This window comes from Alligator mississippiensis, chromosome 1, assembly GCF_030867095.1.
Source record: "Alligator mississippiensis isolate rAllMis1 chromosome 1, rAllMis1, whole genome shotgun sequence".
In the NCBI taxonomy this organism is placed as follows: domain Eukaryota; kingdom Metazoa; phylum Chordata; order Crocodylia; family Alligatoridae; genus Alligator; species Alligator mississippiensis.
The window spans coordinates 201,367,321-201,385,276 of NC_081824.1; the positions used below are offsets into that span (position 1 = coordinate 201,367,321).

General features: G+C 44.3%; 1 protein-coding gene across 1 annotated transcript in view; it reads right to left on the minus strand.

The window, feature by feature from the left end:
- Nucleotides 1-1,731: 1,731 nt before the first annotated feature.
- Nucleotides 1,732-17,956, minus strand: part of LOC102567017 (lutropin-choriogonadotropic hormone receptor) — a 37,033-nt gene continuing 20,808 nt past the window's right edge. Inside the window, 7 exon segments of the mRNA XM_059724266.1 lie at nucleotides 1,732-1,990; nucleotides 1,992-2,479; nucleotides 2,481-2,569; nucleotides 2,572-2,917; nucleotides 9,552-9,684; nucleotides 12,916-12,968; nucleotides 15,319-15,430. Of these exon segments, the coding sequence (XP_059580249.1) occupies nucleotides 1,732-1,990; nucleotides 1,992-2,479; nucleotides 2,481-2,569; nucleotides 2,572-2,917; nucleotides 9,552-9,684; nucleotides 12,916-12,968; nucleotides 15,319-15,430 (1,480 nt within the window).

A 17,956-nucleotide genomic window follows, 5' to 3' on the forward strand; every position in this document is an offset into this window, starting at 1 on the left:
CTGGGGACTGGCACATGTTAAATTAATGGCATGATGGGAACAAGCCACAAAGTTATTGCATGTTTTGCTTGTGGCTTTTTTCCTTGTTTTATCATGCCATTAACTGAATTGAACATGTGGCCAGGTCACTACTTAAGATACCATTAACTGGTTAATCCTATCTTAAGTGTAACATGTCTGGGGCCTAATAAATATATTAATTACTATGACCCATATGCTTGTAATGTTTAAGTCTTGAACTACTTATTTCTTTTAATGCTTACTTCTAGGTTTACAATTGCCTTATAAGACCAATGTTCAGAACTAAGTCTATCAAGGACAAGCTACCTTGACATAGTTCGAATAGTATCTAGAGCTTTTATATCCCTTCCTAAATGCAAGACTGTGAGGGTGGTTAGGCATTGCTAACCAATTCCTAATATACAAGGGCCTCAGTCTACCAGACCAATCAATACTTCTTGGAGCGTAACTCTGGGAAAGCAGGTCAACAGATCACATCCATGCATTCTCTGCATCCCTATCAGATTTGGAGTGGAAGTGCGATAGCTACAAGGTGTGCAGATCCTGTGATCAGATGATACTCAGGCTAGAGATCTTGGCCTACAAGAGGTTACTATGGAAGTACATTCCCAAGTTTGATCTTCTGTGCTTATGGGAAACTAACTGTGCAAAGGTAATGGATTACTTGGCACAAAACTTGGGAATGTATTACATGGACTAAGGAGGCAAAAATAATTTTACTTTAAAAAATTATAATCTAGGACAAGAGACCACTCTGCCTGATGAGCTGGAAACTGGACAGGAATCCCTGAGAGGGAGCCACGAGTGGATTCCAAATTCTGTAGGCACTGGTGATGGGAGAAAGTGGTAGATAAAAATAATACACAAATACACAACCACAACTCTTAGCTCATTACGCAATGGTTATTCTGCTGTTACGAGATCTCCAAACATTAAATTATGCATAAATATTACATGGTACAGTTCTGCCTTGAAAAGTGCTTGTCCAAATGGCTCTAAGTTTCTGTGACCAGTATGTCTCAATGATTTCCAGGTCCGACAATATTTGGTATTCTATTCTTTTCTTTCTTGAAGTAATGGCCATCCCTGGAAACTTAGGATGTTGCTTAACTTTGCACCATGTTAACTTGTGGCAAATCCAGAGGTCACATTCTGTCCCCAGTGACCTCTGTATAGCCCCGCCACTTTTAAGTGGCTTAGTGTAGGTGTAATTGGTTGTATAACTGGAATTTTCTCGTGATAAAGCTCAAGGTCCTATTAAATCTAGCACCCTTCCTCCTAGCTTGGCAGCCCTAATGCAACTAACAGGAATAACATATATTTTTTGCCACTGAGCTCTACAGAACAGGCTTTAAAGCCCGTGGGAAATGGATCTGAGGAGTAAGGTGCCAATTTTACAATCACTTCTTTGAGGAGAACTGCCCATTAACTTGAGCTTTTCAGAATCCCAGAAAATTATGGCAAGTGTCAAACTGCCTGTAGGCCCAATAAGAAAAGGTTTTGCCTAATAATTGCCTTGCTTTCCACCATTACTACTGTATATAATGAAAATACATTTCATAATTTCAGAACAATTATCTTGTATAAGAATTATTGGCCTTATTATTTATTTCACAGTGTTCAAAGTGCCATAAATGGAACCCTAAATCCCTGGGCTCAGTAGTAAAAGGACAGTTTATCAAATTGTACTGCACATAACAGAGCTGAAATTTAATTCTCTTTACAGGATGTCTGGTCACATAAGTTTGTTAAATGAAGCAGCATGTGCGAGGTTTTGTTTGGGTTGTGGGATAAACTGCCATTTTTGCAGAAGGAAGTATGTGCAGCAGAATAGTTCACTTAGTAAAGCTCAGCTTAATTCTTCTTGCAGCACCCCAGCTTGGTCATCAGGAGAAAAAAATCCCTTTGAAAAGCTTTGGTTAAAATGGCATGCAGAAATTTTGCACAGGAATTGACTGCATAAAACAATGAGCAAAATTTTAGGGTTGGTCACTACGATGAGAGGTACTTTACAGGCAGCTGATATGGCAAAAAATGAGATGGATGCCATGCAGGTAAAATCAGTGAAGATCAATACTGCCATTTTCTTGGCAATCTTGGTATCTTTGTTAGGAGCTGCCAGCTCTGGGTTTTGAACTGCTATGTAAATGTTAATATAACAAGCACAAATGACTATCAAGGCAAGAATATTTAACACTAAAATGATCGATATGTAGGCTTGGGGAAGAGTTGTTTTTGTATCCATGGGTAAAAAAATGCTGACTTATGTGCAACTACTGACTCCTACAAGAGGTAATGCTGTTGTCAGAGTGGAAAATACCCAGCCTCTGAGCATGATCAAGATAGAATGCCTTAGGTACGACTTTTGACGCAGCTGCCTTGCATAGGTGATAGTATGCCACCTCTCCACAGTGGTCACTGTGAGGGTGTAAACTGAAAGCTCACTTGCAAACATTGTATTAAAACAAAAAGCCACTAGTGCTGCAGCCACTATCACTTTGCCAGTGTATTGCATGGTTGTAGTACTGACCAGTCTTTTTGGGCATCCACCGGTAATAAAGAGCAAATAAAGTCCTATGCAGAAATCAGCAAAGGAGAGGTCACAGATGAGGAAATGGGAAACAGCCAGTTTATAATGGCTAGTTAGTAGGACAAGGAGTACAGTGAAATTGCCAACAACAGCCAAGATGTTAATAAAGCAAATCAAGACTTGCAGAAAAGATATCCTCAGATATAGCTCACAAGGATTAAATGCATCTGGTTTAGGAGTGCATCTGAGCATTTTAGGCTGACAGAAGTTGTAATCAAAATCAAAGCCAATCATTTCATTCTCATCAAAAATAGCAGATTAGTTGTAAGGGGAGTATCTTTCATCTATTATGAGCTCGAATGAGTTCTTGGTAGGCCACAGGGACATATTGTAAGAATCATCCTTGTACCCATTTTTAATGTTTTTTTGGTTACAATTAGCTCAGTGTCTTCTCACCCTAGGGTGCCTTGATCCTTTCAAGGGTGCTGTGGGGTTCCCAACAATGTTAACACTGTTAAGTGTGCAAATGTGATTTACAAGATAAACCCAGAGATTTCAAATAGGAGCCTACGTTGCTTAAAGCATTCTGATTTGTTGTGGTCTTCCTGAGTTTTTTTTGCAACAGAAAGATTGCTCTACTATTTTTTTTTTTTTTTTTTTTTTTTTTTTTTTTTGTCCAAAAAATGAATGGAAACCAAGAGCTGTCATTTTCTGAGTGGTGCCCCGAGTCTAAAACAGGTTGAGAACCATTGTGCTAGATAGTGAAGCTTTTGGTAAATGACAGTTTTTTTTTTCCTTTTGGAAAGGAAGCTTGTAGAGACTACATGTAAGAGGCATGTCCAGATGGATCTTTCCATGGAATTTACTCAATTAAGCTTTTATTATCTTATTTACTTTCCAGCCAAAATACATTCTAATGTTGCTGGCAGAATGCAAGATAAGATTAATTGAAATGTTTGTGCTGATGGAAGACTAGAGTTGCTGAATACTCTACATACAGGTTCATGAGACAGCAAGTTCTCACTAAAATACTCACTAAGATGACTGAACATGTTTGTGCTTAATGTTATTAAAAGATTAAGTAGTTTCAGAACTTTGTTGTCTGTGTGCATGCAACAAATGCTAAATGGTTTATGAGTGGCTCTAAGGAATATGAGATCAGCAGCATTTTCAAATGAAGGGTAGAAATGAGTGGTTGCACTAACTAGTAGGGAAAAGTTGACGTAATGGGAATACTTAAGGGTTAGGCTGCACTCTTGCATTAATTGGCTTAGTAGAGCAGACAGTCCACACCTATTTCCTGAGCAGTGAGGACTGCTCTGATTACCATGCACAGGCTTTCAATTCTACTGGTGGAAATCTTTTTGAGAGAGGCAGTGTACAGGCATTCAGTCTGCAGCCACCCCTCTGTAGACTTCTACTGGACAAGGTTGATCCCAGTCAGAGGAAGACATGGGGAGTACTGGCTGCTCCACTATTCCTGGTCCCTGCGGGGAGTAGAGCAATGAAGAAAAACTCCCTGTGCCTTCCCTGGACCTGGGGAATAGGCAGGAGCAGCCTCCTCCTTTGATCTCTAGGAAAGGAGGGAGGCAGCAGCATAGCAAACTCCTCTCCCTGCTCCTGAGATCAGAGATCCCATCCTGAGGATCAGGTAGGGCATTTTGTCCCACTGTTCCAGTCACCTCCTGGACCAGTTCCCAGTCTGGGGAAGTGGAGGGAGCTTTGTCCTACTACTTCACACCCTTTCTAGACCAGACTGAGATGAAAGTATATAAACATTCACTCTTGCAAGACACTTTTCTCTTTTAAGGGAGATCTTCCCGGTATCAACCTGGAAGGTGTACATTTCCTATGGGAGAAATTGAATGGATGCTTGCATGCTCATAGCTTATAGTGGGAGAGCAACAATTCTCATAGTAGAAACAATGCTGGCATGTGGCCCTAGTCAAAGAGTAAAGAGGAGGTAGGTATTATGAGCAAGAGCTGTTCTCCATGTGCTCTGTACTGCCAGCAGTGCTGGGTATAGTCAGACCCCACAGCTTTGTTTGCTGGCCAACAGGTGCTAGTAAAAGACAACAATAACTAATATCTTCCTTTCCCAAGAAGAGGGGAGCAGGGCAAAATGATACCTGGGAGATGCTCCAAAGTTGACACATTTTCTAAGGCTGTGTAGCTTCCATAGCACCCTTAGCTGAGGGCTGTGCCTAACACCTTTCTTGAACTCATACAGACTTATCTCAATTTATGTGGTACATGTGTTCCTGGAAAACTGCACATAAAGTGAATTTGCATAAAAGGAACCCTCTTTATAATGTAAAGAATAGGGGTATGTTCCCGCAGGGGTGAGAGGGAGGGAGTAAGGCTGGGACTAGAGAAGGGACAGAGGGAGGGGTGCTGTGCAGCCTGTCAGCTGATCCCAGGGCTGCAGCAAGGAGCAAAGTGGAGGGAACTGTCAGTGGGTGTGGGACTGGGGGGCATGGCTTTTGCTGCTATGTGCACCCCAGGAACGCTGTGGTGCTGTGCCCGGCTCTTCCCAGGGGGTGCGTGCCCCTGGAGCTGTGCGTGAGATGAGAGCAGGCTGTCAATGTAGGCTGGGGCCAGTGGTGGCACTGGGTTCTTCCGGGTGCTCAGGGTGGGCAGCAGTGTTGGGAGGGGGTTGCTGCCACGTTGACATTTGCTATAGCCCCTACAACCTGTCCTTCCAGCACTGCCGCCAAGCACTGGGAAGAGCCCAGTGCCATAACCAACCCCAGCCAGCAACGGCAGCCTGCTCTTGTCCTGCGAACAGATCTGGGGGCAAGTTCCCTCCCAAGATGAGCCTGGTGCAGCTCCCTTAGCCCACAGCCCTCCTAGGATTCACACACAGCAGCAAGAGCCATGTCCTGCACCCACTTACAGTTCTCTCCGCTTTGCTCCCTGCTGCAGCCCAGGTCTCCACTTGTCCCCACTCACCCCAGCTCCTGCTGTATTAGAGCCATGGTATAGCACAGCCCAGGGGTTGGGATGAGTGGGGACAAGTGGAGCCTGGGGGGCTTGGGGCACAGTGCAGCCCAGTGGCTGCAGGCAGCTGGCATTGCCTCTTCCAGAGCAGTTGCAGCAGGGGCTGGGGTGAGTGGGGCCTCAGCCCCACAGCCCTTTCCCCTCCCCACACAGATACCTGCTTGGCGGGGTGCCTATGTCGATCACATAAGAGTTAATTTACCTCGAATATAATGAATTTTGGGCATAGAAAGGGTCACTGCATAAGAGCGAATTTGCATATACAGAACCCACATAAATTGGAGGAATCCTGTATATAACTCACTCTACTGAGGGAAAAATGATCTGGGCAGAAATTTTTAATAATATGCTATATATTTCCAACAATCAGTAATCATTTTCCATGCACCAAGAGTATAATTTTTAACTCTTCTATCAGGGCGTCAAAGACAGAAAGCATCTGCTATGCTCCTGAATGTATTGGTTAAATGAGTAGGGTTTAACAAATGCAAATTAATGGTAGAAGCACAGGTACTGAAGAAAAAGCAAAGGAAGGGATTTGAATCAGTCTTATTGACCTGTTACTTTTCCTTTTCAAATGAGTCATTTAAAATCTTTCAGAGTTTTAAAAATAAATCTCTCTGACCTGGCTAACTAGTTCTCACTAGCTGTGTTCACAGGATCACAGAAAAGTAGGGCTGGAAGGAACCTCACAAGGTCATATAGTCTGGCTCCCTACTCAAGGCAGGATCATCCCTGACTAAAAGATCCCAGCTGAGTGTCTGTCTAACCTGCTCTTGAAAATTTCCAGGGATGAAGAGGCCACAGTTTCTCTAAGTAGCCTGTTCCAATGCTTGAGTCAGAAAGTTCCTCCCACTCTCCAACCTAAATTTCCTCTCTTGCAGTTTGAGGCCACTGCCTCTATTCCTGTTCCCTATAGTCACAAAAGAAAGCCCATCTCCATCTTCTCTATAATTGCCTTTCAGATATTTGAAGACTGTTATCAAATCCCCCCTCAGTCTTTTCTTCTCCAAACCAAATAACCCTAGCTCTTTCAGCCTTTCCTCATAAGTCTCGCCTCCCTAGCCCCTAATAATTTTTGTTGACCTGCACTGGACTCTTTCCAAAGACTGTCCACATCCTTCTTGAAGGCCCCAAACTGTTGATAGGTTTAAATTAAAAAAACAAACAAACAAAACATACGGAAATAACTTGCCACAGTGCTCCCTTGCCAAGCGGTGGACAACTTCACAACCACTTCCTGTACCATCAGCAATGTTGGAAAACCAAACAAGCAATCTGGAATTTGCTCCATTCAGGAAAACATTCCTACTCAGGATACAGCTTTTAGACATACTTATGCTGCATTGACATAAAAGCTAAGAATGTGCTTAAGTATCAGGTTAAATGCCTTCCTGAATCAGGGTCTTGATGTGCAAGTAAAGTGGGAGCTACTTTTCTGACTCATAACATTTTAATAATAGATCTGAAAGCTCCTCAATTTGTTCTTCTCAAAATTGCTCCCATACTATTTGGTAATCTGAGCAATTGTCCCCCTCTTCTTTCTACTTGGATTGGAAGAGGTAAAGATTATTTTTAAAAAAAAATTATTTTGGTTTTCTGTTACTCTGTGAAAGGCCCTGTAAAACTTATGGCACTGTATGGTTTAATGCTTAATAATGATGGCTTTTGATTTTAAGGCAGGGTAGATTTGCACCTTATATTTAGTTAGTCTATAAGATGCAATTCCATCTGCCTTCTGCCTGTCTTGAGACTAACCAGGCTAACTAGCTGTGTCTGCTTTTAGATTTTAAGCCATATTGTGATCAACATTGAAAGCAGATGGCCTGGTCTAACTCACCTCTCCAGCTCTCTATTACATACAGGTGCAGAAATTCAGTAGATGCTAATCTAATTTATAGGTGCGCTTAGTGTATAATGTCGGGATGGGAGGGATCTTGAAGATCATCTGCATGAATGCAGGAATGCTACTCCTAAATCATCCCAGTCCAATGTGTATCCAACCTGCTCTTGAAAACCTCCAGGAAGGAGATTCCACAGTTTCCCCAGACAGTCTATTCTACTACCTGACTGTTCTAACAATACGGAGGATTTTTATGATATCTAATCTAAATTTACTTTTCTGTAATTTAATCTACTTTGCTGCATTTTTTTCTCGGTTCTGCTGATGGGCTTGAACTCTCCTATTATGAACTCTGCCAGCTTAGTCTGGGAATGCTTCAGCTTTGCAATCAGATAGAAGTAAAGCTGACAGCGGTTGACTAAATGGGTCGAGTAAAGAAAGTTGCACACAGAGAGCAAATGAGAAGGGGGATGAGATTCGTGGCTGCTGCTCTTTGATGAGGGACCTTATGTATCCAAAATTCAACAGTAATAGAAGCTACTGGCCCACAGAAATATAATGCTCAAGAAAATAAACCCTAGAGTGGATCAGTCATATTCCAGTTATATTTGGTTGTTCCAGATTTGTGGGCACTTTTACCATTGGCCTACAATTAATATCTATGAGCTGGGGTGGGATGTAGGATTTTGAAAAGGGCAGGGGTGCAGGGGATATCGTGCAGGTAGATCCTGCCAGGGCAGCAGCCACTGGGGATTATTCTGAGTTCCCTGAAGCAGGCATGAATCCCCAGCCCCGACCCTGCTGTAGGCACCCTCAGCACTCAGTGGCACCTTCCCTCCCAATGCCCCTTCCCCCTCTCCAGCAGGGATTGCCCCTGGGCATATGAAAGGGAAGGGGGATGCACCTGCCACTGCCACCGTCCTTGGCTGACCTGGGCATGGGGGAAGCTCCAGGCTGCTCTTGTCCTACTCCAGCTGGGACAGGGGTTGCATGAGTTGCCTGCAGGGTTTGAACTATGGGAGGGGGGTGGGCTGAGCATCCCCCATAAGAGATGAGAGCCCCCCTCACAGGCTAGTCAGCCCCTGGCCCGCCCCACACCTTTCTAAGCAGCCCAGATGGCGGTGGCTCCTTTTGATTGCCACTGCTGCAGACCCCACTAAGAGCCAAAGTGTAATTTAAACCCTGGACCCCTGGTTCAGCAGGAACAGCAAGAGTGGTGGGTGAGCTTCCCTTTCAGGGCCTGCTCCCTCTTGGTCTCCCTGGGTATTCCCAACTGGGTGTTTGCAGGAGCAGGTTCTGGAGGAGGGGGACTGCCCATCCATACCACCCATCCCCAGCCCTGCCCAGCACTCTGTAGTTGCTCTTCATAGCTGAAGCCCCTGGGGTAGGTGGGAGAAACCCAAGGGAAGGAAGAAGGAGCAAAGACCTGCTGGCACCTGCTGCTGCTGTCGAGCCCAACACCCAGTACAGTTGCTTTGGGCAGCCCCTGGCTTATGAGCTACAGGTGAGCTACACTATTGAAGGGAGTGTGACCAGACTACTGAACCCACTTCTCCCTTTCTCCCCAAATCCACCCCCAATGAGCAAATATACTTAGCCATTTCAAACTGACATCGTATTGAAAAAGAAAGTTTCAAGACTCCCTGCCCAAGGAGTTCCTACACCCTCCCTGCGTTAGGATGATTGTAAACTGGATCTTTGGAAATACATAAAACCCAAGTATGATGGTATATACTTAAATATTTAAGACTCTTAACCCAAACAGTCCTTTTTGTGCACATGAATAAGTGCAGGCACAGATGGTGGATTGGCTTCATGGCAAAATCAGGTAGATGATTGGATCGGACAAAAAGCTGCGCCTGGGAGGATTTGCAGGCAGGAAAAGGCAGGCCGGAATCTTTAATTTTCTTGAAAATATAATTCCTGTTATGAAAGTCTTCTAGGTATCCAGAAGAGAAACTGCTTTGTGTACTGGCCATAAGACATCTGCATATGTTAAGAATTATGAAAGCAAATCCTAGTTTAGCACAGTAAAGCTTCCTCTGCACCTGTTGTAAAGGCAAGTGAACTGGCATTAAAAAAAATGCAGTTCATAAAAAAATAACCAGAAGAATAGCAAAAGAGGTTGTGAACTTGCTGTTTCCAGCTTCAGTTTGTATGCAGATACTTACAGTGAGTTAAGTATGTTTGTTTCTTCATGTTTTTTTCACACTGCTTGGAGAAGTTGTCAAAAATAAAAAGCATAGCATTTTGTCTGAAAGGAAGAGGAAACAATATCTGAGTTGCCAGCCTGGATGCCAAGCAAATCCTGTTAATTTTATTGTTGCAAATAAATAACCATAGTGGGATTATATGTGCAAGTAAAATTGCCAGGATTTGGCCTCATGGTTGCTTCATTTACTTACATGTCTATTAGGTTTTCCTCACTGCATCATTGTATGAGGTAAATGATTCAGGTTGTAGAAATTTATGTCCAGCTGGGTTACCAACTTAGATACACCACTTCTGTTGTAAATACTTTTGTGTATGAACACTACATGGCATCAGTTACAGCGTTGTGAATGCCAAGTGTTCAAAAAGCACGGGACTGGCTTAACAATCATGAGGTTAGGAAGTTTGAAGTTCTGTGTCTTTTGGGGGCCAATGGGATGCTACTAGATTGTGGTTTTGAGTTTTCACAGCTCTGAAGTCTAGAAACTGTTTTTTAATAAGAAAGGAAATGCAAGATTCTCATCTAATTGTACGCTTCCAATAGCTGAGGGTATAAGAAAAACTTCCAATATAATGATGGTTGTCAATGCTGTCTGTTGGTATGTTGGATATGAAAATGGTCTTTTAGACTATTATTTAACTTATACCTATGCAGTGAAGTAATCTAGCTGTATTCGAGTCTATTTTACCCTTTGTAATATTATATTGAGTGTGAATGGGATGAGCTCTGTGTAGATCAGAAGAACTGGACCCTATTCTGAGAATCTGGCCCGATATTCTTTCTAAAAACTGTTTGAAACCCTATACTATATGATTGACTGTAAAGGCTATGAACAAAACAATTTAACAGGCAAACTGAAAGGGCATTCATTTGCCAGCAATGTGAGTTTCAAACATTTAAGATTAAAAGACAGATCCTCAGCTGGTGTAAACTGGCTTGGCTCCATCATAGCTGATTCTCATTGGCTTATGAGCAGCATGAACAATGAAGTTGCAGTGAGCTTTTCATCTACAGCAAAGAGGTCAGAACCCTGGAGGCCTAAGATTAGGTTTTCATGGGAAATGAAACAGTGAGGATTTTTTTAAATCCTCTGCCCCCTTTTGGGGGGTTTTTGTTGGAAGTAGCTAGTATATTTAAGCTAGTGTATTTAAGCCCACAAATGTATTCTATTCAGTAATTAGAGGGTACCAAACAGGGGTAGGGTGGGGGTTCTGTTGTTGCCGTACTTCTTAAAGTATTTCAGCTTTCTTTAAATATTTCCTATAAAAAAGGCTACTCCAAATCTTCCTTCTTTCTTCACATTTATTCTAGTGGTGGCAAAAGCCAAGGGAATTAGAAGCTGCTCTTCCACTATTTTATACCACCTGCAGAACAAATGAACAAGCACTGTATCTTAGACTTCCAAAAATGGTAGGGAACTTGTTACCATGCTAGTGTGTGGGATGTGGACCTTACCAAGTGTTTACCTGCTGGGTCAGTTATTATCATACCCTTGTCACCTGTCCCTCTGACCGTGTGATATAACCTGCAGCAAAAACCAATGGAGATAGTAATTTTTCCCCCTTAACACAGTATTTTCCAGGAATGTGCCAACAGGATGGTTCAGATCCTTGCTACTGGAAGCCACAGATTTCCACATAGTAAAGCTGGGAGTGTAACACAAGGCCTTGTCACAATTAAATCCTGGCTGTACTTACAGAAGAATTCTGGAGCTGGCAGAATAACCTTTGGTTAAGATGCTTAACATTAGAAGAGCTATTTGCAGTTGCTTTTTACTTGTGCTAGACTTTCCCCTTTGGATTGGAATTTTCCATGTTGGGTGTATTGTACTTAAACAGCTTGGCTCCTTTGAAGAATGGTATGGGGTGTGTGTATGATGTGTGTGTAGGGGGTGTGGTGGGGGGATATGAATCAGTATTTTAATTGAATTGAATCCCAGGAAATGTGAGGATGGACTGAAATAGAAAGGAAGGGATGGGGTGGGTAGAGCATGGGAGAGTGGAGAGGAGATGGAAAAGAACAGGAGCTAGCGAGTTGGCGATGGAGGGAAGGGAGTTGGGAGAAATAGCCCTGGAGCACAAGTAAAGCAATGTCTAACAACTAGAGCACACTCAATTCTGTAAGCTGGCGTTGAACCTGAGAGTTCTTAGCCTCTGTGTTCAGATGTCACCCAATGAGTAGGGACCTACTGAATTCATGGCAGATGTGGGATGTGCTGTGGCACATCCCACATTTAATCTTTAATTTTGCAGGTTTCCTCATGCCCCCCACCCCTGCTGATTGGTGGAGAGGCCCTGCTTGCAGCTCACTCCTGATCAGCAGGGGAGGCTAAAACTGTGGTTTGAAATATGGTACTGTTTTTGCCTCCTGCCACTGATTGGCTGAGGGCCTGGGATGCTGCTGACTGGTGGGAAGCAAAAACAGTGCCATGTTTAAGACCGCAGTTTTAGCTTCCCTGCTGATCAGGAGGTAGTGGCAGGATTCTCTGCTAATCAGCAGTGGGTGGGCAGGGAGGGGTGAGGTGCATGCGGGGGAACATGTAAAATTAAAAGAGCCGCTACGCACTCTACTTCTGCCGTGAATTCAATAGATCCCTACCAATGAGCTATGGAACCAGCTGGCCAAATGTGCATCTCATCCTTGTGGCTGGTGCATGTTGATGATAATAGTTACAGTTGCAGTGGTTTTACAACAGCACAGTGGTTTTACAACAGCACAGTGGTTATGGCGCACACCCAGAATGTGGATGACCCAGGTTAAATTTCCTCTTCTGCTCGAGGGGATTCAAACATAGATCTTTCATCTCCCAGGAGAATGTCCTAATCACCAGACCCTAACCTATTTTGGGATCATGGCTGGGGGACTGTCAGCACTTCCTGTTGAGGCTATGCAGCTGTGAATAAAAGGATTAACAATTCATTAGCCAGAAAAAGGGAGCTCAACTAAGCAGAACTTTCTATCCTAATGGTTAGGACATTTACCTGAGCAAGTGGGGAGACCTGGGCCTAAGGACTTTAAGTGCTTTCTATAAATACTCACTGGATAAATCTCATAAGCAATCCAACATGTTTGTAAAGCCTCACTTATAAAAAATGGTCTTACTTAGTCTTTCTTCACAAGAACAGTCCCACTGAAATCAGTCCATTTGCATGAATAAGAGGGTCCAGTGTCAAGGATTTAAAGGCTAAAAATATTACAGGGTTATTAGTTATGCCACATAAATTGGAAGCATCAGTAAACATAATGAAATTGCAGGCATAATGCTGAGGGCACTTTTTACAAAACATTACATTTACATTTTTGCTTTACTGAAAACAGTCTATGGAGCTATAGCCAGTGTAATTTTTGGATAAGTGCTGTACCTGATCAATAAAGAATGAGGATGTGATATTATACATTACATTCAGTTCAGGGCTATTTGATTTTTTAAATAATTAAATTATAATGAATTTATGTAGTAAATTATGCTCATCATTCTGAAAGACAAATGACTTTATAGTCTCAGACTTCACAAGGCAGAGCTGGGAGATCTTAGTAAAATAGACCTGAGGCCAGAATTTCTCAAGGGCACACACTACCCAAGCACATCAGTGCTAATGCTATGCCATCCACTCTCAAATCACGTATCATGGCATTTCTCTGAAGTATGAAGACTTTATCACTCTGGGAAAGGAGACAGCCAACGTCTCTCCAAATCAAAGTCTAAACCTCTCTACCCTTACTAAATTGGAGATGCATAAGCTTTTGTAAGTCTGAGCTTACTTCCTTAGATATTGTTAAAGGACATGCACAGAGCAGTCTATCAAATAGAACCAGTAATACTTATACAAAAGGCAGGGTAGATTTGCATTTGCTAGAGATGTCAAACCCATCTGGCCCCATGGCCTGGATGAGGGTTGTAGGGCTGGTCTGTGGGCCAGACTGGGGCCAAACTCCTGTGCTGTAGGCAGAATCTGTGGCACTGGCTCCAGCCAGCACACCACATGCACCAGCCCTGCTCCAGGCCTACACACAGCTCTGGGGTGTTGGTCTGGGGTGCGTGCTGCATGTGGCGCCTGCACCAGACCAACCCTGCATCCTGGCTCCAGGGTCCATCCAAATTAGGCTCCAGGCTGTCTGTGTGCCCTGGAGTCAGTGTACAGGGCTAGTTCGGCCAGTGACCTGGACCACCCATGCAGCATGCAGCACCAGGTCCAGTCCACATGCTCCCTTTAGCATGTGCCCTGTACCATCTTTGTGTCCACAGTGAGCCCTAGGGCTGGTGCATGCTTCACACATTATGGTGGGGATCAACTGGTTGTTAGGGGTGTGTGAAACAGGCTGTATTCGATTCAGATTCGGATTCAACCCGAATCGGGGATAGTGATTTGATTCATTGATTTGGATCACTATTCTGATTTGATTCGGCTGAATCCAGTCTGAAGATTCAATGCTGATTTGAAGAATCAGTGATTTGGCCATAAACACAGCTTTAAATGTTTTTCTCCATACCTTGAGGTACCAAGTGCAGCTCATGAATGCTGCAATGGTGGGGCAAATGGAGCATCCCGTGGAAGCAGGGGTGGGGGCCCTGCATACTTGGCAGCAAACTCAGAAGTGGACTGGAAATACTTCCACTTCCGGGTCCCCTGCCAAGCATGCTGCCCCCCCCCCCAATGCTCCTGTGAGACACTCCATCTGCCCCACCATCTCAGCATTCATGAGTCACCTGGTACCTTGAGGTATGTAGAAAAAACATTTAAACTATGCCTATGGCCAAATCACCAAATGTCTCCGAATTCATTCAGAAAGTTCCGATTTGATTCAGAGAGATTAAAGGGTCTCCTGATTTGATTCAGATTCGGAGATTCAGCCGCCATATTGGGCCCAATCTCCAGTCAATTGAATCGGGGACCGAAGCTTTGCCTAGCCCTACTGGCTGTGCGTGTGGCATGCAGAAAGGGAACCAGCAAGTGGCATGTGTTCCTTTCAGCATCCTGCTGGACCATCCCTGTGCACTGGTTCTGATGCAGACTAGTTTGGACCAGCCCCAGAGCCAGTGTGCAGAGTTGGCATGCAAGGTCAGTCCATGACCCATGGGCTATATCATATGGCTTCATGGGAGATGCATAGCATGAGCATTCATGAGTCTGAGGTCATTTAATCAGATGCTGATACTGACTATAAAAGACAGGAAAGTGAGGGAGGGGAGACGGGGGCAGTGCCTGGAGGGGCAAATAAGTAATAAACCCATGAGGACAGAAGGGTCACAAATGCTAATCCAGATGATGGGATAAGAAAACATAGTCCCTGTTTAGACCACACCCAACACAGTCTGGTCTGTGGATGACTTGCCATTCTGCAATGTCATGTCCTAGTTGGTTTTCAATGTTCTATTGTTTAAGAACAGCCATTCTGAAGCCTGCGATTCTACTGTTCAGAGAGGTCAAAGTGTTCTGCCACAGGTGTGCATGTCTTTTTGGAACTGATGCCAGTTCATTCATTGTTATGTGTAGGGATAGCTCTATGTGTCCAAAGTAGACAGCAGTCTTTTGTCTTCAAATCGCTTCTCTGCGCATATCATTTCACAGCATCTGATGAAGTGAGCCTGGGCTTACAAAAGTGTATGCATTTCTGACTTAATTAGTTTATAAGGTGCACCTGTACCCTAACTTCTGCCTGCCTAACTACCTCTCTCCTCTTTACACTTAATTTAAATACAGCATTTCTTACATGTAACCTGTATAAACGAGCAGAGTAAAGAAGGGTGGACTTATCTGGTCCTGTGGTTCCCTTCAGGGCATCATTGTGTATTCTTCTGAGGTTTGTATTGTCCTCTAGAATCCTGCAGCGGAACATTGCTAACTCTTTACTTTTACTTTGTAAAATGATCCCTTTTTGGTCTCTTCTTGTTGTTGTCCATGTCCTGTTAATCGTTTTCAGTCATAGCTATTGCCTTTGTGTTATCCTGATACTGGAGCACTCCTATTTCTCACTCTATAATGCTCTTCAACTGGACTACAGAGCTATATTCATTTGATGGTAAGTCTGGCCATTGGCAATTTGGGCTGATTTTAACTTGTCACAATTATGAGCTTTCTAACTTCATTCACTGGAGCTAAAGTGCAAAGATCTGTATTGCCCAAACCATGAGTTATGCTTCAAAAATTATATGGTTGATTTAAAAATTATAAGTATTTTTTGTTTTGTAAAAAAAAAAAAAAGGTTGTGGGGGAGAGGAGGGTACTATTTTTAATTGGGGTATAGGTTTTGGGGGTATAGGTTGTAGCTGTGTTGGTCTAAGGACAAAGGCAGATGAGGTTATTTGGGTAAATCCGAAATCTTTTTTAGACCAACTAAAATATTTGGAAATATTCTTTGTTGCAAGCTTTTGGGTACCAACACCCTTCATCAGACTGAGGATGTGTCTGCAGTTGATTTGTGCTCTTCCTGAATGGAACAGAAAAGAATCCAGAGGTGCATGCGTGTGGGAAAGCCAGGTAGGGAAAATGCAAATTGAGGGAGTCAATGGGGAGGAGGAGGGGGGAAGGGGAATGTAGACCTGGTGATAAAAACATAGCTAGAGAGGTTACCTGGGGTGTCAGATGTTAGGCAGGTTATAATATGACAGAAATTCAATGTCTATATTTAGTCCATGATTTTTTGTATCTAGCACATTCATAGATTTCATAGATTTCATAGACATTAGGGCTGGAAGGGACCTCGGAATATCATCGAGTCCAGCCCCCCGCCCAAAGGGCAGGACGTCAGCTGGGGTCATAGGATCCCAGCAAGATAAGCATCCAGTTTCATCTTGAAGGTGTTCAATGAAGGCGCTTGAACAACCTCCGGTGGCAGGCTGTTCCAGACCTTGGGGGCTCGGACAGTAAAGAAATTCTTCCTTATGTCCAGCCTGAAACGATCTTGTAGTAGTTTGTGACCATTCGTCCTCGTCATCCCTTGGGGCGCTCTGGTGAACAAACATTCCCCTAGATACTGGTGGTCACCCCTGATAAACTTGTAGGTGGCCATCAGATCACCCCTGAGCCTGCGCTTTTCCAAGCTAAAGATCCCCAGGGCTCTCAGCCTGTCATCGTAGGGTCTGCTTCCCTGACCTCTGATCATGCGCGTGGCTCTTCTCTGGACTCTCTCAAGCTTCTCCACATCCTTTTTGAATTGTGGAGCCCAAAACTGGACGCAGTACTCCAGCTGCGGCCTCACTAAGGCCGAGTACAGGGGGAGAAGTGAAGTTCATAGGATCATCTATGAGGAGGAAACCCTTGGGCAGGAAGCAGTACCACGCTCTCCATGCGCCATACAGGTAAAGAGATCCAAGCGGACCCAGAGGAGGAGGCGACGAGTGCTCGTCATAGGCGACTCCATCCTGAGAGGTATGGAAGGGCCCATCTGTCGCCAGGACCCCTCAACACGAGAGGTCTACTGCCTGCCTGGAGCAAAGATTCGGGATGTGACGGAAGTAATCCAGGCCAGGATCAAGCCCACCGATTACTACCCCATGGTCCTAGTCCATGTGGGTACTAATGATGTGGCCAGGAGAACCCCTGATCACCTGATGGCAGACTACAGTGCTCTGGGCGGTGTGCTGAGGGAGTTCGGTGCACAGGTGGTATTCTCTTCCATCCTACCAGTGAACGGACATGGAAGATGGCATGAGAACTGCATCAGAGAGACCAACTGGCAGCTTCGGCAGCGGTGTCTTGAGGCAGGCTTCGGCTTCCTGGACAACGACCCGCACATTACGATGAGGGACATGCTCAGTTGAGATGGGCTTCACCTGTCCCCCAAAGGTAAGCGTGTGTTTTCTTCTAGGTTGGCGGATCTCCTCCGGCGGGCTTTAAACTAGGCTCGTCGGGGGAGGGGAAGATGAGGGTGGGGGAAGCTGTGGACCACCAAACCATGTGGCACCCACAAGGACAGCCCAGCCTGAAGAAGGAGAACATTGGGAACCTGCAAGCCATGGAGCGGCCAGCAATACAGCACAGGTAAGCAACGAGAAGGTAAGAAATAAGGGGCCCCTTGGGATTCGGAGCAGGGGGGCAGCAAAGGCACCAGTCACAAGGCTCAAGTGCCTATATACTAATGCTAGGAGTATGGGGAACAAGCAGGATGAACTAGAGCTCCTGCTTGCAGAAAAAACCTATGACCTAGCAGGGCTAACAGAAACCTGGTGGGATTCATCCCACGACTGGGCAGTACATATTGAGAGTTATAGGCTGTACAGAAAGGATAGGGTGGGGAAGAAAGGGGGAGGGGTTGCGCTCTATGTCAATGAGCAATATACATCGACCCTCATCAAGACGGAATCAAAGGATGAGGAAGTAGAAGGATTGTGGGTTAGGCTACATGGGGG